General features: G+C 39.1%; 1 protein-coding gene across 1 annotated transcript in view; it reads right to left on the bottom strand.

The window, feature by feature from the left end:
* ryr2a (ryanodine receptor 2a (cardiac)) overlaps window positions 1-24,131 on the bottom strand; it is a 221,846-nt gene that overhangs the window by 7,718 nt on the left and 189,997 nt on the right. Inside the window, exons 98-112 of the mRNA XM_086065047.1 lie at window positions 19,672-19,878; window positions 19,287-19,598; window positions 19,137-19,198; window positions 18,666-18,804; window positions 18,469-18,555; window positions 16,132-16,395; window positions 13,255-13,385; window positions 12,196-12,238; window positions 11,972-12,105; window positions 10,564-10,624; window positions 7,338-7,484; window positions 7,041-7,175; window positions 1,261-1,417; window positions 974-1,038; window positions 765-865 (exon numbers count right to left, since the gene is read on the bottom strand). Of these exons, the coding sequence (XP_085921173.1) occupies window positions 765-865; window positions 974-1,038; window positions 1,261-1,417; window positions 7,041-7,175; window positions 7,338-7,484; window positions 10,564-10,624; window positions 11,972-12,105; window positions 12,196-12,238; window positions 13,255-13,385; window positions 16,132-16,395; window positions 18,469-18,555; window positions 18,666-18,804; window positions 19,137-19,198; window positions 19,287-19,598; window positions 19,672-19,878 (2,045 nt within the window). The remainder of the gene's footprint in view (window positions 1-764; window positions 866-973; window positions 1,039-1,260; window positions 1,418-7,040; window positions 7,176-7,337; window positions 7,485-10,563; window positions 10,625-11,971; window positions 12,106-12,195; window positions 12,239-13,254; window positions 13,386-16,131; window positions 16,396-18,468; window positions 18,556-18,665; window positions 18,805-19,136; window positions 19,199-19,286; window positions 19,599-19,671; window positions 19,879-24,131) is intronic.

Below are 24,131 nucleotides of genomic sequence, written 5' to 3'. Positions count from 1 at the left end.
CGTGCACCTGACCGGCCGCGCGTGCACCTGACCAGCAGCCGGAGACCTGCTGCAGCATTCCAGCATACAACCGAGGATCGACGCTCGAGTCTCTCTCTCTCCCGTGCGACTGAACCAGTTTCGTGAGTTGCACCTCCATGGCAATCTGATGATCATATACTACAACGCTTTTATTCAAACATAAAATAATTGACAGGTCAAACGCTTCCATCTTTTTCCCCCATCTACCTTTTTCATCTACCTTATTTTATCTTAGTTAGTTAGGTTGCAAGTTTTCTTTTTATCTTTGATTCACATTTTTATTCCGTTTCATTAATAGGTTAGGCTGTGACTGATATAAGTGTGTTTACTAAATAAATTTGTTGTCTAGAAATTCAATTTCTGCCGAATCATTTGTGTTTACTGAGTGAATTAGTAATTCTCTTATGAAATCAAAGAACTCCATTATTAACTAAAGTAGCAACTTCAGATTATGAATACTTGATAATAGGATCGTTTATTTTGCTCCTACAAACAAGCAAAGTTAACGTGGTGCCCCCAAGGTTGCTGAGGAAATTACATCTCCGCTCAGTACCGTCTAAATTTCTCATAAGCCATTACGGCAACCCAAATAATCGCTACATACGTTTTTGGGACCATGGCAATATTTAAAATAGAACGTTTTCACGTGTTTGGGAGCAAATTAGTTTATTTTAAAAACAAATCTTACACAAAATATACAGTGATCAACACCAGTTATTCAGACACATCTCGTATGTACTTACAAGTAATTGGCCAAGTTGTGCTCCTGTAGTGTGTGTGTTTCAAAGCCATGTGGCACTGTGTCAAAGTAGTCATTGCCTATTCCACAGATAAAACATTTTGTCTGGAAGACAATGAATTAAAAGTTAAATGACTGCTGTCAAACCATCTGACGTGCCTAGAGTTTGTTTTCCAATGTATATGATTTGTTTGATTGTCTTTGCCTGTTTACCTCCATGTCTTCTTTCACTTGTTCTTGCTGATCCCGTAGTTCGCCAAAAGCATCAATGATTAAACCTAGGATTTTCAAGACAACAGATGAAAACATCGCTTTGATTTTGTTAGATGAAGCAAATATAGCAAAATGCCAATGATGTGACTCATACCAGTAAGCAATTTCACCCAAAAGACTTGAGACACCTTGAGTCATCAATTGAACGCCAATAACACTAAATAACACAGTAACACTGAGATGCTCTACTTGTGCAAAAATGTGTGCAATTAAACTGCATGGCTAACCTTGGATGATTGCCAGAAGGATTACAATAACAAAGAAGAAGAAGGTGATGTCAAATATGATGCGATAGATCTCATATTCGTCTCCTGCTGGGTCTTCAATCTGGTCACCGATGCCGCCCCCTGCTCGCACACCTACATACATGTGGAACATGTAGCACTGGCAAAAAACAAAAAAAGGATATGGGGGAAAGAGTGTGGGAAAGTGAATGTTACTTGCTGGATTTAAAGGTTTATTAAATTATACTGATATATTAATTCATAAGCTTGATTAAAAAAAAGAAAAAACTGCTTGCTGCTGAAATGTAAACCGTTTTAGGATTAATTTAATCACTATATGATAATTTTGTGTAGTTAACCTTTAGAACGGGTCTTGACCTGGAAAATAACAGGTGAAATGAGAAAATAAAAGTGAAGTAATCAATCTTACCTATTAGGGGTGTGCCAAAAAAACGATTCTCATAAGAATCGCGATTCTCATTTAGTATAATTCAGAATTGATTTTATTTAAGCAATTTTATACTGCCTTGCCCTTGTTTGTGTGTGTTTTTATTGGGAGCGCTGTTTATGTTCATGTACACGATTTGGCCACTTAGAGGCAGGGTGGTTCCGCGTGTTCTGATACACTGTTAATTTGTAGCCACATTAGAGAGTAGAAGGAAAAAGTCACAATCAAGTTAAGCCAATAAAAGCTGTTTTTTTTTTTTTTTGCAGCGTAGGAAGAGCATATGCAGTGAGTAATGTTAAGATGCTTCTCTTTATACATTCCTGAAGCGCTTTGTATGAATAGCCGTTCTTTTGAGTGCTAAATAGCACTAATTAGCATTAGCGAGTCAGACTGGAGTAGATCATGACGATTATTTGCACATCTATAAATTGAAGCAGAAATCATTGTCAATCAAATAATTTTTAATTGAAAAGCGATTTGGAATCGCAAATCGATTCTGAATCGAATCACAGACCAAAAAATCGGAATCGAATTGTGAGACAATCAAAAATTCCCACCCCTTTTCTCTAAACTTAACTTATTGTTTATTTGTAACCGCCGTGGTGAAAAACTGATTTTTAAAAATGTTTTAAGTACTCACTCGCAAAACTATTATGGCGGAAAGACCAAGAGAAACAAGTAAAAAGACGAAATCAACACAGATCTCTCATCCTGGCAAGATATTAATTCTCAAAAAGGGTGAGGAAAGAAAACCTCCCCATCAGCACCACACTTTCTTCTGTCCATCTTTTCATACCACTAAGTCTGTCCCCCTTGTGTAGAAAAGGTGACGGCTGCCCCCAAAATTCCTTAATAGGAATACATAGAGCTGTATGGAATGCTATGGGTGGCTGGCTATGTGGGATTAGTTTGAACATTTCCGGGTGACAGAAAGCCCCACTCCCACCATTACAAAACACACGTACACACACCATCAGCTGTCGAGCCCTTATATAGTATTTCTTTCACATGGTTTGGCAGCAATTGCAGCTGTACTTCACTCTTTATCCAGTTCTAAGTTTCATGTCATTTAATGTATTATGATACGTGGTATATTATGTTACATTGATAGCATTATAATAGATTGGAAACCATCAAATGCTACGCAGCTCTCCTTACTAAGTTAATGAAATGTATTCATTCAAACTTAAAGCTGCTCAATGCAGAAAATTGGAATTTCGAATCGCTACTGCCATATCTGGCCGAAAAATTAATTATATAATTTTTTAAATGTGCAGAATTTCACAAGTTACTTCATGTTAAACTTGCAGGGATGGCGAGAGTCCTGTAGGTTTTGGATATTTCCCTTCTTCAACACAGATGATTCATGATCAGCTCATCAGCAAGCTCTGCATAAGCCTGATAATGATCCTGTTAAACGGAATCAGCTGCAGTTCGAGTAGGGAAACCTCTCAAGCCCTCGAGGACCGCAGTTTGCCATCCATAAAGATTAGATACCGGTACCTCTTAATATGAAAATAAAAATGCACTGAGATGTCACCAATGTCTTACAAATGCAATTATGCCATCTAGTGGCAGGAAAAATGACCTCAATACAAATCAATATCACACGGGGTTTTTTTACAGTACAGTACATCTTTTTAATTTTAACTCAATGTTATGATTATTAAATTACTGTATGAATGACTAAAAGATGCAGCCATATTTCTATTAGTTTAACACCTTTCCCACTTTTATGTGTACAAGAGTACGAAAAATTATTGGACATTTTATTGTACATTTAGAACAGATATAAAAATGTGCGATTATTTGAGTTAACTATTGAAGTTCTGCGATTAATTATGATTAAAAAAAAATCTTCTAGGGCTCGTACTTTGATTAAATTGATCTATGTAATCTACCTAAATTAATCCAAATGGGAAGCATCCTAGGCAGATGGACAATGCTAAATTGTAAAAAATTTTTTTTACTTATGGTATCTAATGTAGGCGCAGCGCCAAAGTTGAAAGGATTTGCCATGAAAAAACGTTGACTTTCTGTTTAATGTCTACTCGTTGTTGGTCTCTTATAGGGATAGTTGACTCATTGAGCAATTTTCAGCAGTAAAAAGTTCATATTTTGTCCAGAATGAATTTGATAACTTCATTATTTTTCTTGTACAATTTATAAATTTAAAAACTAATTTTTCCACTTGCTGTCGACTGAAGATGACATCACCTGTGCTGAGGAAGTGCACTGCAGCTCAATTCAGATTTTTTTCACAAGTATCTGATCTTTTCATGCAATGTGAACGGTAAAATTCAGATTTTCTCACACCCGACCTGGGCCTCTTTCGTATGTGGATATAAATTGGATATGTATGCGATGCGTCTGCACTGTGAACGCTCATCCGCACGCATCCGATTCATACGTCATCAAAAGCCTGATGGCGGGAGAGAGTGCTTGGAAGAGAGACTACTGACACGTCTGTGAATATATACAAAGCTGTTTTGAGTAACAGTGTTACATTTTTATTTGTTTTAATATGAAGCATGAAGTTGACATGTGTGGTGATAGTAGAAATTCAGCCGTGCAGACGGTTCAGCACGGCAATTATGTGGCGTCATCTTTGGTAGACTTCTCAATGAAATGAGGAGTGTCCCCCTATTTCCCCCAAATCACCTCTTCCAACCTCGCTACTCTGGCGACATGAGATGAAAAAACAAGTCAGACGGATTTCTGTTGCTGTTTGTAAACATCACATTCAAAACTGATGCACGAGGAAGCCGAGGACAGCACCCAACCAGGAGCGAGCGTGAAAACAGTCCACCAACCAGTAGCGCGGTCGTTCGCACAGCTTAATTTGCATAATGTGTGCAGACAAGACATATGAATCGAACTCCTAACAAGTCAGCAAAACGAGTCCATCAGTCCACCAATCTGTAGCGTGTGTTGGCATAGCTAAATTTGCATATGACACTGATAAAAGTCGCTTGCCTAGGTGGCTTGGCTGGCGGTAAAACATTGCGAGTCGGGACAACATTTACTTCCGTGAACACTGCAACGTGATGTCGTAGTTTTGGGTGTACTCCACTCGACGTGCTCTTTGCGCATGCGAGTCGCATCACTGGCGCGTTGCGTTCGCATTAAATGTCGCATTTGTTTTTATAATGTAAACGGTACATAAAAAGATCGGATTCAACAAAAAATCTAAATTGGGCATCATGCCCTACAATGTGAACATAACCTTAGAGTGGGACAAAATAGACTCAGTTTTAGAGTAATATTTACACATGGAAGAGAGTCAAATAAAGAATTGAAAATAAATAAATGAATAAAAGTCACTCAAGGGTTGAGGAGCGAACTCACGACCTTCAGCTTAGGAGACAGCGGATCTATTTCCTGAGCCACGCAGCTCCTGCTGTGTGTTAGTATATTGCTCATATCAGCTGCCTGGAATCTTCCTAACTCTTGGAAAAAAAGCAAACAGTAGGCGGGGCATAGCTCAGGTGGTAGTGTGGCAGTCTCCCAAACTGAAGGTCGGAAGTTTGTTCCTCAACCCTTGAGTGACTTCTATTTCCCCCCCCCCCCCCCTATTTTTTATTTTGCTCTCTTCCAAGTGTAAATATTAGCATACTTTAAGACTGAGTCTATTTGGTCATACTCTAAATAGAGTCAAATTTACTCTGGATACAGTCACATTTACTGTGTAGAAAGTATTCACAGTGTCACGTTTTTTTCAAGTTTTGTTTTGTTTTGGTTTTTTAAGGTCTACATTCAACACCCCATAACGACAAAATGGAAGGTTTTTGCATATACTGTGTAATAGAAATAAAACGTGAAATCATGTGTACATACTGTAAGTGTACTCACCCATTGCTCAATACTTTATGCACCTTTGGCAGCCTCAAGTTTTGTTGAATATAATGCCACAAGCTTTATACATCTACTGAGGGGTAAATTCAAGTCTGGGTCACTCAAGGATAGTTACAGTGTTCCTGAAGCCATCCCATTTATATCTTGGGCTAAGTTTTTAGGGTCACCGTGGAACCATCACCCTTGTCTGAGGTCAAGAGTGGTGAAGGATGTATCTGAAGATTGCTGCATTATCTTTCCCTCAATCCTTACATTTACAAAATGATAGAGGCCACTCTGTTCACTGGGACCTTCAAAGCAGATTCCCCCCAACCCCCCTCGTACCCTTCTCCAGATCTGTGCCTCGAGACAATGCTGTTTCAGAGGTCTACAGACAATTCCTTTGACTTCATGCTTGATTTGAGCTCAAACATGCACTATCAACGGTGGGACCATATATAGACAAGTGTGTGCCTTTCAAAATGACGTCCAATCAAATTAATTTACACCCTGTGGACTCCAATTAAGCTATACTGTATAAACACCTCAAGGACGATGAGTGGAAATGGGGTGCACCTTGGCCAAATTTAAATTTGAGTTTCATGGCAAAGGCTATGAATACATTTCATATGATTTCTTATTTTTAAATTTGTAATCAATTTTCAATAATTGAAATAAAATTTTACATTGTCATTATGGGGTTTACATGTATAATATTGAGAACATATAACATGTTAATTAGAGGCATTTTAAATGTTGGCAGCTGTGTCCTGACTCCCATTTAACATGAGTTTGACTAATTCTGGACATAGCCACATCCCTTAGTTATAAATGGGTGTTCACACTTTCGCAACCACATGATTTCAGTTGCTTAGTTTATGTACTTCTCTCGAAAAGATTTTATAATTTTTACAACTGTTCAGTTCACATTAATGCTGGAAATGAGTGAAATAATTTATATTGGTCTCATTTTGTAATATCACTAAAACCAGGCACTTTAGAAGGGGTGTGTAAATTTTGTATATCCACTGGTTGAAAGATATGTATACAAAAAAACAGATTGTTTTTGGAACCAGGATTCAACTTTGATTAGTGTGATGTGCTGTATTTGAATAGATACAAAATACAAAAGCTTATTCAGACAAAAGCCAGTGCTTGAGGGTGAATGCTGTAAAACTAAATTCCAGTGACTTTCAATCCATAAATGGCAATGGACCCACTTTACTTACATATTACTTTGCCTTTTCAAGTCGACAAAAGACTTATCTAACACTGCGGGGTCAAAGCTGCCGCGAGCAACTTTTCAGAGCAATGAGAAAAGAATAGCACAGACACAGCATGTGGAATAATAGTTTTCTTACCAATTCTCCCGCACCACTTGTTTTTTCCCCCTTAATAGCATTACATGAGGATACATATAGGATTATATGAGGTTTTGGCAGCCTAATCTACTAGTATTGTGTATTGTCAAATATCCAAGTACAATCCTTTTAATACTCACTGTCAACATGTCATCACATTTCATGTCAGGTAATTCTCCATCTTCACTCTTGTTGTAGAACTTTCTGAAGAAGTTGAAGGCTACTACAGTGTACAGATACACCACCACTGCTAACAGACCAACTGTTAACACTAACTGGAAGGAAATACAGTCACAGAAAAAACATGTGTTACAAAGGAAGTAGTCTTCGGGGCAATTCACAAAGACTAAGAGATATAATCTCTCTTTAAAAATGAGATGACTATCTTTCACTGTACAAGATTATTAGTGTAGGTTTAGAGGCTCAAAGCAGCAGACCTGTTTGCCATTGTGCGTCACTGAGGACAGGATAGTCCGCAGTGTCTTGAAACCCATTGCAATGTCAAGCAGATGTGCAGCAAAGAAAAAGTTGTTGTAGTGACCCAGGATGGACATTGTCATATACCAGGCCAGATACAGGAACGACTACGAAATGGCAGAGAAATGAGAAGATACTGTGGTGACAAGTTGCAGGGAGTCAGGGAGAGACCTGGTGGACAACTTGTTTGAATGCAAATAGATAAGGTATTTTAAAACCAAGTGTAGCATGTTTTGGTTTGAATTAAGAAGCCCAGATCATACGTACGTTTTAGCTATTAACTCATTTGCTCTAAAAAACGTATAAATATGTTCTATTTTAAAGGTTTTAAGTGTCCCAAAGACACATTTATACGTTTTTTAAATGTATTATTATTATATATATATATATATTTTTTTTTGCTAGAGCATACAGAAGGCTGCAGAGAACTGGTGAGGCAATGGTAGTAATTGAAAAAACGGCCAGAAGGTGGCAGCAGAGTATAAGAGATCAACCAGGGCCATGTTGCATACAAGCTTATTTACCCATAGTTCTAAACAGATTTGTGAAGAATGATGAAACTTAGCTATATTCTAATGCTAATTGCTGCAAAACGGAAACAGATAGAAATATACTTTTTTTTCTGATAAAGGAAGAGACTCTAATCTTTCTTTTGTTATGTTCCATGTTTTTATAGCAATAGAACACAATAGTATTTTGGCCTTGCTTGCAAAATCAGTCAAAATCCAGTAAAACAGCCGGGAGCGAAAGGGGTTGCTTCAGTGAAAATGACTGGGAGTGAATGAGTTAATGCTAGGTTAATACTGTATGGTTCAAGGGACACAATTCAGATTTTTGCAGAATAAAAAATGCATTGAATGAAAATATTTTCAACTTGGAAACAGACCTTTTCTAAATATGAATAAAATATGCTACATGGTGGACCACCATTTCTTTAAAGCAAGTCTGGAAATCATTCTCTATGGTCTTCCCGAACTCCTTCCAGGCCCGAGTTTTTGCCTCAGTGACAACCAAACAACCAAACAACAAATCTGCATGCTGTTAGGCCAGCCAGCGTCCATCAGCTGCCTTTGGAGTCCCACAGGCCAAAAAGGCCCAATAGAACTGCTTCCTTAAAGGTGCACTGCGGAGTTTGTCTTTTTTTTTTTTACTCGCGACTACCAGCTCTGGCCTAAAGCATTGACCTCAGCTTCGGTGTCAAGCTTGTGCATGGTGCACGTGCAAGTATGTGCGCTCGAATAAACTCTTCATTTTTTTCAGTTCAGCTCAAAGCTGGCCTATTCTTTTTTTTTCAGTTTCCATCCCAATTGTGTTATATGCTAGCAAACACAATACTACATGTCCGCGTGGACTAGCATGACGTCACCCTCCACCACTCCACCCTCCCCACCCCCAAGAAACTGAGGGGAAGATACAAGCTGGTAGGTCCATCGCATTTGAAAAAGTCAGGGTTCTAAGTACTCATTTGGGCATTGGTGGAGCATGCATGATGTAGAAAAATATTTAACATTAACATTTTAAACTCTGCAATGCAGCTTTAACTTGACAGCATTCCTTACCGCTGGTGTCCATCAACGGGTTAAGGGATTGTGGACACGACAAGCAACGACCCATCAACCACCTTTTGGTCAAAGCTTCAGCCGCCTCAACAATGGCGGTGCGGAACATGGTCCATCCCCAGTCTCTCCCCAGATGGGGGTAAATGCAGGTACGATTTGAAACTCCTTCTGACAGGGGCCTCTGTGACGTTACCAGCATACTCTCCCACAATACGCTTGAGTCTACCAGGTCAGAACGGCATCTTCCCCCACCATCGCAGCCAACACATCGCTAGGCGTTGTTCACTTGACAGCTTTGCCCCGCTCTTCACCTGAGTGTGCGGCTGCAAATCTGATGACATGACCACAAAGTCGATATTCAAAATGTGGATTAGGGTGTCCTGGTCTCAAGTGTCTATGGTGTTCGTTATGGAACGTCTGTGACAGAAGTTCAGTAACAGAATACCACTTGGGTTCAGACCTTCTAGGTCTCACTGTCATTACCCATGTGAGCAATGTCGTCCCCCAGCAGAACGAGGGAGTATACAGAGGGAAAACTCGCCAGCACATCCTCCAAGCACTCCAAAAAGTGTGGGTAGTAAGGTACTCTGAAATGATGTTTGGTGTATAGGCATAGGATTCGTCCCCACAAGGCGGAGGGAGGCTACCCTCTCGTCCTCTGGGGTGAACCCTAAGTGTATATGTGCTAAGCCGCGGGGCAATAAGTATTTCCACTGCTCACCGTTGGAAACTCCAGAGGGGAAGAGAATCCAACCCCTCTCAAGAGGACTGGTACCTTAAGCAATGTGTGGAGGCGAACCCATCTAAATCTAGTCGTTACTTCTCTGCCTCGCACACCTGCACTCTTTCCCTGCCAGATATTTGACATCCCACGTCCCTAGAGCAAGCTTCTGTAGCTGGGGATCAAACCGCCAAGTGCGCCTGGCCCCTTTGGGCCCTGCCACAGGTGGTGAGTGGAAAGGGGGGCCCACTGTATCTTTACAAGCTGTGCCCAGCTGGGTCCCATGAGCAACAGCAGACGCTCACCGTCGAACACAACCTTCAGGCCTGGTTGCAGACGGTGACCCATGTCCAGGCAAGGGAAAATGTGCTCTAATTTTATTATTACTCATCATAAGGGCTGTGTCTGGTCTTCACCTAATACTTTTTTAAAGTTTGCTATGGAAGACCCTATCAGGGACAAAAAGACCCACACAACTTAGCTCCTAGGATCATTGGGACACACAAACCCCTCCACCACCATAAAGTGGTTGCTCATGGAGTGGTGAATTGAATATTTACCTTGAATTTGGGCACCTGTTGGCACCTGTTAACCTTTGTAAAATTCATACTGGCAAGTAGAGTATACTTATTGTGACATTTGATATATATTTGATATGACATGCGATATTTGTTTGGTGGTGTACTGAGAGATTTTTGTCATGCAAAATATAACACTGGACTCCACTACAATGTAGTGTGCCATTCTTTATGTATGTATTTATTTTAGCATCGTTTTAATTGAATTTGCATGAAGTTAATTTACCATTAGTGTTGTGAACCAAAATTCCAATGAATCTGCTATCATGACTCTAGAGATGGAGGCGCTCCAGACAAGGTCGCCAAGTCATACTAGTTGCATGCTTACATTGTCAGTGAACACCACTCCCAGCTTCCAGATCTGGTACTTGACATCAATAGAGTTCAGCCTGTTGACAAAATCAAAGAATGTGCTCTTGAGAACAAAGACTTTTGTCACACCAATCACACCAGATCTTGTCATCTTTCCAGCACTATGTCCTTCTATAGGCATTCTACAGGTGGACCCGTTTACATACGCATGGATTTTAACGGTTTTGTTGTTGTTTATGCCTTCCTTCCCGGCCAATCTACTAGTCTGGTTGGCATATATAAATTTCTACAAAATGTACTAAACTGGAAATTATTTTTGAAAAATTAATCCCAAAGTTATGTTACTAATAACCAAATAAATAATATAGAGCAAACTTGTCATGACAGTCGGGGTTCCTTTTAAAATACATGGTGTTTTGTTTTGTTTTGTTTTTGAACTAAAAGTCTTATTATACATGGTAATTTTTTGATTAAAAAAAGCTATACATGGTCTTTTTTTTAATTAAAAAAAAGCCTTACTAAAACTTGGTCAGTTGGGAGGGACTTTCAAGATTATCTGTAGAGTTCTAAGCGCCATTTATACAAAAATAGAGCTACACCATCGTTTCATGGGACATTTCCTAACTGTAAAACCTAACAAATATTATGTAAAACTTGTTGAAAATAAGGGTTTGGAGTATACCTTCAGTGCAACATTTCGAGGTATTGATGGGGAAATATTGTAAAGTTTGATAAATATCTGGTGTTCCCATTTTTGTGTCTAATCTTGTATTTGCCAAAATAATTCCGCTGTTTTTTTTTTTTAATGCCGTCGCCATGTTGGGACAGATGTGACATCACCACGTTGACAGGCCGTCATTCACACCCATTAGTTACCATTGAGTGATATGCTTGATCGCTTCCCGATGGATATAAATCTGTCATCTAGACTCGGATATTTATTTTTATTTATTTAAACGGAAAGGATATAACCTGTCCCGACAGACAGGTTTCCGGCTTGCATGCGGCGGGAGATTACTTGATTGGTTTGGTTCTTTATTGAACATATAAACACAAAGAAAACACATTACAAGTCTAAAATATAAATTGAAGTAAAAAAATAAATCAAGAATAGGAAGAAAGAAAAGAGTTTATATGTTCAAAAGGGTAAGGAGGAATCCTACCCCTTATTTGTTTGCATGCGTTACAGCACCTCATTTGTCTCGTCTAGTCTGTCAACAAACGGGTGTCGTCAATCACGGTTTGATGGACCTTCCGTGATTATTGACTCTGGAGAGATTACCTTTTTGTGTTTGCAGTCGTACAAACAACCTTTTCGATGAACTCTGATAAATGAGGCCCTATGACTGTGAAGGAGGCCAAAAGTATTTTTGGAAATGAATATGTACTGTATATACTCTCTCATACAAGTGCTGTTTACTCACACAGAAGCCAGGTAACTGTCTTTTCTGGGCTTCCTCTTTTTATGAGCATCACTGAAGTCCAGAGCAGCTTTGTCCAATCCAAGAAGTTCGCTGATCCGGTCATGACCATAAAATTCGCCATATTTATCCATCACCTGTGGAAAAGCAGAGTACGATTGTATTGACACATTTTATAGACACGTTTTAAGTGGAATTTTCTTAAGTAAACTGTCAAATATACCTACCTTTCGCTTCACAAACTTATCCCAGTAGTTGTTCGGAAAAGATCTAAAAATTATAAAGCAAAAGTCTAAGCATGAATTGATCTCAATAATAATAATCAAGGCTAAGTTTTTTGCCCTTGGCAGGGTCACCCATTACAAAAAGGCGAGGGACCAGACAAAGCATGGCTCAAAAGGCCAGACGAGGACAATATTTGGACGTTTTCCTTGATGGCGAGCGCCTGTTGGAACCTCTGGGCCTCAAAAGGCATTGTGGGTCTTCCTTCCCAATGGATCACAAGCTTTGGAAGGGGCCAAATGGGGTCAGGTGCAGTGTAAATTGGGCAATGGGCGATGGGCGATGGGCGATGGCAGGGACCTTGGCGGTCCGATTTGAGTTGTGGGAGCAGTAACCAAAGCACAGAAGTCCAGACTTTCTGAATCTGACAATCGACTTCCTGATGGACTCTCTTCTCCCGGAAACTGAAGAGTGTGATTCCACTGTAGTTGGAACATTCTCCGGTCCCCCTTTCTTTTCTCTTTTTTTTAACAAAAGGGACTACACCAACCCAGTCTGTCAACCCAGAGTCACTGTCCCCCATGTCAATGCAATGTTGCATGTGAGACACTCATTTTGTGTTCGATCTGAACCTAGCATTATTGAGGGTGCAAAGCTGAGGAGGAGAGGCTGCTCGCTGCCATACTTCTCGTCTCAACAATGAACAGAAAAGTTTGACTATAAAACCTAGGACATTGTTACATTCGGTTAAAGCACAGATCAGATAACTAATATTGAAGAGATTAATTATTAATATTATTATTATTAGTAGTAGTAGTAGTAGTAATAGTAGCAGCAGCAGCAGCAGCAGCAGCAGCAGCAGCATTTATCTTGAGACTCTTGATGCAGTTAAGGCTCTGCCTCTGACCACACGTCTCTGCTGGGAACTACATATTACAGCTTGCTTGGAACATTCAAACACATTACAATACTTTCATCTTCCCTTTTTTATGGAGAACTCCCCTTGTTTAATGTTTTCACTTAAAAAAAATAGAGAACAAAAAAAAGGCGACACATCTACTTACTGTGTGTTAATAACAAGTCTGTCCCACTGTCCTTTGATGTCATCCTCAGATGGCTGCTCTGTTATGTAAAGTCCATCAAACTCCAGCTTCCTGGCTACCTCCTTTTCACGCTTAAATATCCCCAAAGGAACCTACATGACACATTTGCAATATGCACAATACATGTCCAGTCACACACAAGCACACAAAAGTGAGACTATTTCAGTAGTTGTCCAGATCAGTGTAGAAATACTTGATTTTCATTATTTATTTAGATTTAGATTGCAGGGAGACAGACGAACAAACGTAAATGTGTGGGTGTAAATGTGTCTATGCGAATAGTAACCAACATAAGTAAATATAAACAAAATCTGCACAACCCTGTTCAAATGCCATGCTTTTTTGAAAATCTTCTCAGTACTGCTAAAACAACAAAAACATGCCAGATAATCCTAATAGGGTAGATGCTATGGACTTCTGACTTCCGGGTTTCACACATCAGCGTCATTTCTGGCCACTGATGGCCGCTTTCCAACACTCGCACCCCCACTCCTGCGCCCCCCAACCGCGAGCTCCCCCCCCATCGGCGGGAGCGCGCAGGGCGTCTCAACTCTCTGAAATGCTTCGGACAACTGAGACAGACACACTACACACTTGCACCCATCGATCGGAACGCGCAACCGAGGGGCACAAAGGCGGAAACAAAGCTGATGTGTGAAAACCAGGAAGTCAGAAGTCCCGCTTCCTCTGTGGCATATACCCCATAGAACTGCTGAACCTTTAATCAGAGGCAGTGTGTGCTGACTCCCATTTAATATGAGTTTGATTGTGATTGGTTGAATCTGGATCCACATCACCAGTTATTAGAGTGTGCAACCACGTCTCAGTGGTTTATTTTTACTTCCACTCTCAAAAATATTTCACTTTTTTCTTTGTCAATGGAGTTCTACAGGTTAGGCTACATTAATTGTTAAAAACGTTTTGAAATGATGTATATAGAACAGGGGTGTATAGACTTGGTTGGGGCATGACATGTATGGTTTGAAAAAATTATGAAGTAAATTATGATAGTAGAATGAAAAAGAATAGTAGTTATGCTATTATTAATTTATAATATAATATCTATAATTTATAATAAAAACCTAATAAAAATCTAGTAGTATTCTATTAATGGGTGTGTTGATGATCTAATTCTACATGTGATGTGATGCATTACAAACAGAGGTGGCAAATCCACGTCCAGAAAGTAAAAACCCTGCCACAGTTTGGACTTTTCAGGTGTCGAACAACAACAGTTGTTTTCGTTGCCCCACTGCGATCGTTCTTAATATAATTGGTACCATTAATATGTGTAAATTTCAGAGGTGGCAAATCCACGTCCAAAAGTAAAAACCCTGCCACAGTTTGGCTTTAGCCCCTAGTGCTATCTAGCTAGCTCCGTATAAGGTAAACAAGCTAGGGAGCTAGCAAATGCTCCCTAGCTTGTTTACAACTGTTGTTGTTCGACACCTGAAAAGTCCAAGAAAAGTATCTGAAGAAAACAGAACTTTTTAGGTCTGTTCAAGGTGCTACATTTAACTATATTGAAAACAAATATCGCTCACGCCACATAGTTGACTGCCTGTGCATAAACTATCCAATGTTCCGGTTGAATGTATAGATGACAGCTTAGCCATCAACCTGCTGTCTCCACTGTCAATTAAGACCAGACTACAGCCCAAGATAGAGCTGGCCCTCCTCATCTATTTTGTCCAGCTCTCTCTCTCTCACTTCATCCCTATAGTCAATTCAATGGAGGACCCACTGGTCAGATGAAGTCCATGTCCCCTTCTAGAGTAGCAACACAACTTACTGTCGTGCACACAAAATGTGGTGATAGAGTTTACCGTGAACCTTTACAATCAGTGTGTTTAACTTACAGTCACGGTTTCTTTTGTGTGATGCGATTCCGTTTGTGGCAAATGTGGCTTTGGCTTATGTGTAGTATGGTGTTTTCATCCAGTGAAGGAACAACTCCCCAAAACCAAATGTGTGTAGTAAAAAAAAAAGAAAAAAAGAAAAGAAAGTCCAGTGAACTTGATCAAACCGTATGTAGTAGGAATGAAAAAAGTTTGTTGTGATTGTATTGTATTGTATTGCTGTTAATGTTTCATGTTATGTTTGTTTTATGTTGTGTTTCTGTAAAGCGCTTTGTGACAGCTAAGGCTGTTTGAAAGATGACTTGACTTGACTTCTGCGTCTAAAAATATTGTTGAGACAGGTGTCAGAAAAAAAATAAAAAATAAACATATATGTATGTTATCTGAGAAATGCCTGCTTTTGATGAGACCTGTTGATCAGGAAGGATCTGAGTGGAAGACCATTTCTAAAATGATGGTCAGAGCTTTGGTCACATTTCTGTTTATTAGTGATGTGTGCGATAGTGATCAAGGATTGAGTAGGTTGGATCTTTATCAGGTTTAAGTAAAAATTCATACATAAATGATATGCGATGAATGATGACTGCGATTTGCTGGTGACCAGTTCAAGGTGTATCCCGCCTACCGCCCGAAGACGGCTGGGATATGCTCCAGCACGGACATGAACCTCATGAGGACAAGCAGTTTGGAGAATGTATGGATGTATGATGGAATTTGTCAAATAATTTGCGTTCTGATACAGATTTGTAAAGTAATAGAGACAAAATTCATCAAATGATTGCCCCTTTAAAGGCACCAGCAAGACTCATGGTCAACTGATATTATTGGTGGCCTGTTCCCAAAACAGCCGTTAGCTGTCCTGTATCTTGTATTTGATCACAACTACTCCAATTTAATAATTTAAGATGCACAATTAGGATCATATATAGGAATAGATTCCCTACTTGGTAACCCTTTATAATAACAGCAAACAGTATACCTTGAGACAGTAATATCCGATGATGCAGAAGAAAGAGATGACTGTGTGAAGGATAGACAAGATCCGCAGTGTTGGCTCCATGTATCCGCTGCCCTCTTCCAAGACAAAATGGACCATTGCTAACTTAAAAGGCTCTCCAATATCATCCATTACCCTGTCTTGCATCTCCACCGTAGGCTCATCGCTCAGTGGATCCCACTGAATGGTGCTGTCAGGTTGGCTGTTTGAGATCACTTCCTCAGCCACTGATGAGGATGTAGAAACCTAAATAGAACAGTTCATTGATATGAATTCATATAATAATAACTTTTAGAATTCATATTGAATGAACGAAAAAAATAAAGAGTCTGTTTCTAATCAACGGACTGATCACTCTGTAATCACTCTGTCTCAAACATAATGGGGGCCTCTGGAGATAGAGTCTGGGTGTGTCTGGACGGCACAAGTACAACAAAATGGTTTAAGTATTAAAAAAAAAAAAGAAGGTATAACTAATTCAATCTTTGCAATCTTTATTAACAACAGTTTATAACATTAACGGTTCTTCAGAGCTTGAATAAGATTAGTTATGTAGTCGTCTCTCTCATCTCTGTGGTACTTTGCATACTCCTCAAACAATCTAGTTCAGTCATAACGTCTGATTTCTTGAGCAGCAGAACTTTCTCTGTGAATTCAAGACATGTCAAACATGTCAGGGAGCCTCTGTGCTCAACAAAAAACATTATCTCCTGTTTTTCTTGAAATTAGCTGTTCTCGTCGCCAACCATTCTCTTTTCAAAAATACATGACTGGGGACTGTCATCATATCGTTTCATTCCACTGTGTGTCACACATCAGAATTATGTTTCGCCAAAAGCTGTCATGAAATTAAGCTACAGCATGGTAGCCCATAAGTGATTAAAGCAAAACAAACAGACAAAACATTAAACGTCCAGAGCAATGACATGGCAAAAAAAAAGGCACAAACATTAAACTTTGATGTCAAGTCGGGGGCCGCAAATGGCCCTCAGGCCAAGTTTGAGACATGTTCTATGATATTACTATATTAAGTGTATTGAACAGATTGGAGAACATATTTTTATTTTTTTGTTAGGACCCAAGCACCAAGCAGTGAGAAAAACCTTTTGGAATTCCTGTGTTTATTGTCATTATTGTTAAGGCAAATGAAACACCTTTGTATAATAGGATGTTCACAGTTAAAAATTAAAATAAAACTAAACTTGTCATTTAAATGTCAAAACTATCTGTATGACCTGAGAATAGAATATTATTTTCAAAAATCATCCCTGTCTGGCCATCATTTATGCCTTTAATTTCATTTTAAACAGACTCTGTGTCAAGAGATTTAGCCAATCAGATACTGTAGAAACAGAAGGTGTGACTGAAGGGTCTTGTCAATCATTTGTGAGCACACGCTGTGCAGCCATGTGGAGACACCCAGCAGCCTTGGTTTCCATTGTGAGTTACAAAAATCAGCTTGTTCATGTCAGTAACGACTGAAAAATGTGCGGCTTTGATAATCTATCCAACAACTAGCTATCATTTTTACATTTTTCTACAGTGGGATTTCAACAGCCAACTTTAAGCTTACACAAACAGGTTTATAAAAAAAATGTCATTGAAATATATGAACCTATTATTGTATCTATTGAAATAAGTCAAAACATAATGGGTAGGACTAGATACGTTTTTAACTTCTTCCTACTCCCTTTTGAACATGTAAACTCTTTTCTTTCTTCTTATATGCTCAATAAAACCAACCAAACAAAACAAAATAAAAAACTTATGTTATTCCAGTTCATTTAATTTATTCTTCTCACTTATTTGGCATCATTCAACTCCCACATACAATATCCAATTTACACCGTTACGATTTCAACTTGCTCCCCAAATTCACGCCACATGGGCTCATATTCGTCATTCAATATACAGTTTCCACACAATTTACCGTTAACCACATTATTCAATATAAATATGCATTGTTTTATGGCTTTTAACAAGTCAGCTCATTGATTAAGCAAATGCACAGAACCGAGAAGATCACGGTTTGTCTCTCAGTTGGAGCAGATTTTAGTCAAACATGTATAACATTTATTATATTTAATGTCTTGTAACATTATTATTATTATTATTATTATTATAAACCATTCCACAAGCATTCTACATGCATTCAAATATTAGCATTCAGCTTTCAGCATTTACACGCAATTTCTCCAGAAATTGCACATCTAGTTTTCCATTGCAATTCCTTAATGACACCCGTCACTGTCAGTAAGTATTACACTATTCATAAAAAAAAAATGCATTTATGTTTGCATATACAATGTCCACAATTACCTTGTAGAATAGAAGAATGAAGTTTATGGCAAATGCAACTAATAGAGCCAGCATCCTCATGTTGTAAAAGTTCCTTGCAAAATAGTTCTGTCGGAGGAACAAAATATATGGAAAGATCACAGACAGACACATGACTTTAAACCTGTTAACAAACAAAGAGAAATAGCGGGGTTGGAAAAGAAAAGCTCTATATGTACCAAGACTTTCCGCTGATAGGCAATGATCTTCTTTGAAACTGCTGACTCCTGTAAATCAGGTTCATCCTTTGAGATCTTACGCCTTTTGACGTTTGACTTAATATTCTCATTCTTCTCCTGTTTCTCTCCATGTTCACTCCTGAAAAGTACACATGGTGTCAAAACATGCACACTGTGCACAGTTCAGTCATGACTCATCTACTTATATGGAATTATTTGTATACAAATACTGTGGTTGGGTGTATGTAGTGCCCACCAATTAATCATGTGAGAAATTAAATCATGAAATGAATGGTAGCCAATAAGGTGATCATAGATAATAATACCATTACAAACACAATTTAATGGCATTCAAATAAAACTTGTGTTCTAGACAGACATGATGGGAGTGAATGGACCACTGGTATCACCAGGGTTTCCCAGGATACAATAACACAATCAAATATAAAAAAATAAACATACAATACTTACTTTTTACTTGTTTTACATGCATTCCCTGATGTTGTTTCCTTCTTATCCTCTAAGGAAGAGCTCTGTGACAGAAATGGAAATGGGGGGGGCAAGGCTATCACAAATTTAGACTATTATCTATTATCATCATGCTCTTTTCGCTATACTCACCTGATGCATTTGCCTGAGCTCAGGAGGAGGTGCTGCTGCAGCACAAGAGGGAGGAGAAGGAAGTGGGGAATTGAGCATTTCAGTGAGGCTGGCATTGGGGTTGTGAGGACTGATTTTATATTGTCCTCTCTCTCTCCGTAAGTCCAGGCCAAAAATGTCTGACAGCAGCTCAGTCTCACTGACATTGACAGCCAAGTATGCCAGGTCCTCCTTTGCTGAACTCCTGCCAGATGATTTTCTCTCTTTGTCCTCTCCCTCCAATCTAACTCCATCAGGAGTCGGGTCAGGCATGTTAGCCAGCAGCTCAGACACCTGAGGAGTGTGGCAAGTTAAGTTTATTTTCTTTCATACTGTTGATAATGGATACGCTATGTGAACTATATACCTTTATGCTCTTGGGGCCATCAACCAGCTTGCCTCCAAATATATTATTGTAGAAAATTCTGCAAAATCCTCGAACAATACTGAATGCCATATGAAGGAGGCCCTGCAGCACAGACCAGTAGAATGAAACTAAGTTGGTCACTATGTCTCTTGATGTCATACTCTTTATCTTCTTCATCTGCTTCTTCAAACTCTTCATGGACAGCACCTGATAATTGAGATGGAAACAGTAAACTTATTTTTCTATGCTGCGGTTTTCAGGATGTAATTTACACACACACACGCGCGCACGCGCGCGCACACACACGCGTATATATATATATATATATATATATTAGAAATGCACTGAAAATAATTTTTTGGGCCGAAAATGAGAAATGCTTGGTCGAAAACCGAAACGCCGAAAAAAAAGAAGCCATTTTTTAAATTATCATTGCATTTATTATAATTAATTAAAATTATAATATTATTATAAAATACTTAGGCCTATTTAGCGCCGGCATTTTAACAAAGCACAAGTTAATTGAAATGCGTCCACACCACAGACATCAGAGACATGTTGGCGAATGGTACATTAAACACCAAACGCGGGGTGAGCAACTGAGCATTTTCTGGTGGTGCAATTGCACTTTATAGTCAATGTACAGTACTTCACACCGGCGGGCACGGATGCGTGCAGTGCGGTGCGGATGACACATTCGTAGGCTATTTGGAGCGGGACACGATGCGGCACACTTAAAATCGGCACATTCACATATTCACCAACGTTTAAAAATAAATACATTTCTTCGCACCAGCCATTCTGCTTTAGGAACGGACTGCAAAGTCACACAAGGCGTCCTGTACAGATCTGTATACACCGGGAGATAGTGGTACTTGTTTAAAACTGGTGATAGCAATAGTGCTAACCTTAGCTTAGGAAGGTGCTGCAGGAGAAAGAGTGGCTCACCAGTGCAGCACTCGGCAGCGCTCTCTTTTTTGACATAGCTTACCAAGCGACCCTTTCCTTCTCCGGTGTGCACAATGAAGCTGCCGGTACGCAGACGCCAGCGAGCAGCAAGGCGGACACTCACTCTCGTGTTTGGTGTTTAATTCAAACAGACACTTGCAGCGTTTTTTTGTTGTTGTTGTTTTTGCTTGCGCCACCACAACATCCTCTTTTGACCATATTCTTTCGGCTTGAATTTCATTTCGGCCGAATGCCAAAAATGCATATTTTGTTTTGTTATGTTTCGGTGCATCACTAATGCATATATATATATATATATATATATATATATATATATATATATATATATATATATATATATATATATATATATATATATATATATATATATACACACATTGCTGCTCAAAAGTTTGTGAACCCTGCAGACATGGTCAGATTTTTTGTATAAAATATTAAAATAACCTTATTAAATGTTTAGGCATACCCAAATTTACAATGCTGACATTGAAAATAATGGACTTGAACAAAAAGAATGATAATATTGTCATTCATTCTTGATCAAAAGTTGATTTAAGAAAAACTTCATTTCATGGGTACAAAAATATGTGAACCTCTCACTTAATCGGACATTGCACCTCCTTTTGCAATGAGAACTTTATCCAAACACTTTCTTTAGTGATTTATCAGTCTTTCACATCTACTTTGGGGGGATTTTTGCCACCCTTCCCTGCAAAATGCTGCCAGTTGAGAGAGGTTGGATGGGCATCTAACATAAACTGCCCACTTCAGGTCCCGTCACAGTATTTTGAAAGAATTTAAGTCAGGATTTTGACTGGGCACATCCAGAACATGAATCTTGTTGTTCTTCAGCCATTATTTGGTTATATTGCTGGAATGCTTTGGATTATTGTCATGTTGCATGATCCATCGTCCACCAGGCTGTAACTTCACAATGAACGGCTTCAGGTTATGTTCCAGGATTTCACAATAGTCCTCTGAATTCATGATTCCCTGGATTATGTGGAGTTGTCCAGGTCCTGAGGATGAAAAGCCAGCCCAGAATTTAACATTCTCACCCCCATGCTTCACTGTAAGGTGAAGGTTCTTTTGCTGATATGCAGTGTTGACCATTCACCAAACATGACTGTTTTAGTTGTGACCAAACAGTTCAATTTTGGACTCATCAGTCCACAGAAGGGACTTCCAAAAAGCTTCATGTTTGTCCAGGTACTCGCTGGCAAAGTTGAGATGGGCAAGCTTTGATCTTTTTTGTGAGCAGAGGCTTTTACCTAGCAAGCCTTGCTGATTGACTTTTCTTCTGATTGTTGAAGCATGCACGTGTCGCCGATGCAGCAAAAGAGGTCTGCAAATCCCTTAATTTTCATGCACAGGTTAACTTTCACCTGAATTATTATTTGTCTTGTGGGCCTTGCTGATATTTTTAGAAGGTTGTTCACTTCTAGGCAGGATTGTAGTAATTGTCAGTGTTCTCTAGTTGCAAATCCTCTGCTTCACAGTGGAATGATGAAGCTAATTTTTTTTTAGATGACTTTTGTAGCTTTCCCCAGACAAATGTGCTGTCACTACCCACTTCCTGAGGTCCCCTGAGAGTTCTCAGCATTATTGACCTGTATGGGTTCAGCTGGGTAAGACTAAAGTGACGTGGTTTTTGTCTCCGTTTCAGTCAGTGATGCACAATTTCTTCGCTAAACTTCTCTCATTTCATTGGTCCATTTCAGTGGTTAGTTTAGCTACCAATTTGTCCTACCTGATCCTACTTGACTGCTTGTTTTAAGCAATGCAGCTCAGGGTTCACTTACTTTTGCCACAACATGAATTGACCAAAAACTCTTTTTAATTTAGTTTTGACTACACAAATGATTAAAAAAAAATGCTAAACCTACACCTGTTATTTCATATAAAATGTAATAGTTCAGATTGAACAACAAAATCAGGTTGAAACAATTGGAAAATCCAAATTGCTCAAGAGTTTCACAAACTTTTGAGAGGCACTGTATATATATATATATATGCAATTATTATGAAGGAATTTTATAATGTGCTGTTTTATTTATAATTTTTTTATTAAAAGTGTGAATAAAGCTTTTTTTATTGATGATAAGGGCAGTAGAGTTTCAATCAGACTCCTTTAGTGAAAAAGATGTGAGAAATGACCTTTGTATAATTGAGGAACGTACCCGTGCATGCAGAGTGTGTGGCCTCTGTATGAAGGGTGCTGTGTGTATGGGTTTGAGGGATGCAAAGTGCAAGGTAGAAATTCAAAACACAATTGGCATTCAATTTAGTTGTTTTCACATAGATTATGGAGCAAGATATTTTCCCCAAATCAGTTCCCAAGACTAACCTGAAATTTGCAAATGTCCATTTAATAGATTATGAATTTAATTGTAATAGCTTAGTTTTGTAATCCTGCTCACTTCATTGTTTACATTCTGCAATACCTCTGCAATCAGCAGTTTTTGAATGGTTTAAAACCCGAAACCTCGCAATAGTACTGTACATTAGTGTTGTCACCAAACCAACATTTTGGTATCGGTCCTGGTACCAGCATGTAGTTCAATATTTTTCGGTACTTTTTCCAAATCAAAAGACAACAAAAAAAATTATAAAAAGTATTTATTAATTATCTTGTGTCTTTAATTATATATATATAAGAGAGAGAGAAAGAGAAAGAGAAAGAGAGAGAGAGAGAGAGAGAGAGAGAGAGAGAGAGAGAGAGAGAGAGAGAGAGAGAGAGAGAGAGAGAGATGACATTAGCTTGATCTGAGGCCATGGTCAAAGCTGTTGTCTTCCCCCATACCAACCTCCCCCAAAATGTCCCAAATCGCAGCCTCAGTGATTTGCAAAGTCAATGAGAAAGCGAGAGCGAGAGAGCGTGTGCGAGACAGAAAGAGAGGATATTAGCTTGATCTGAGGCCATGGTCAAAGCTGTGGTCTTTCCCCCCTCCTAATCTCCCAAATCGCAGCCTCAGTGATTTGCAAATTCCATTCTATTACATTGCGGTGTTAGTTCTATTAATCGTTCAGCCTTGGAGACAGAGAGAGAATGAGAATGTCCGAGGGGAGCTCCACCTGCATTGAAGATTAACTTAAATGTATTAGCCGGGTCACAGACGTTGCTCTACTACTGAGCTAATCACCAAAGTTTCGTAGTGTTTTTGGGTGGTGTGTCCCGTGAGATTTTATGAAAGGACAACTCGTAGCCGCTCCTTTTTAAGCAGTGCCGTTACGCTTCCAATGCAGCCAGTTGTAAATTACATCATTCATAACTACAGTGCGTAAGGGGGAAAGGTAGCAGGTTATCAACCAGAAAGTAGGGAAGGCCTACCTGTCGATCTTTGAGTTCCTTATGCAGGTCAGGGTGCTTGTCTTTTAAATGTTTTGTGATGTTGGAGTGGTTTCCGCCTTTTGCCTGGCAGATTTTATAACATCGTCTACAGACCGGTGCGTCTGCGTTATGTTTCGCCTTGCGCATTTTCTTCAGTAAT

The sequence above is a fragment of the Leptonotus elevatus genome, chromosome 20 (assembly GCF_054856555.1).
Source record: "Leptonotus elevatus isolate MCC_2025b chromosome 20, RoL_Lele_1.0, whole genome shotgun sequence".
In the NCBI taxonomy this organism is placed as follows: Eukaryota; Metazoa; Chordata; class Actinopteri; order Syngnathiformes; family Syngnathidae; genus Leptonotus; species Leptonotus elevatus.
The sequence above is the reverse complement of the archived record's forward strand: the minus strand, read 5'-3'. Positions and strand labels throughout refer to the sequence as shown.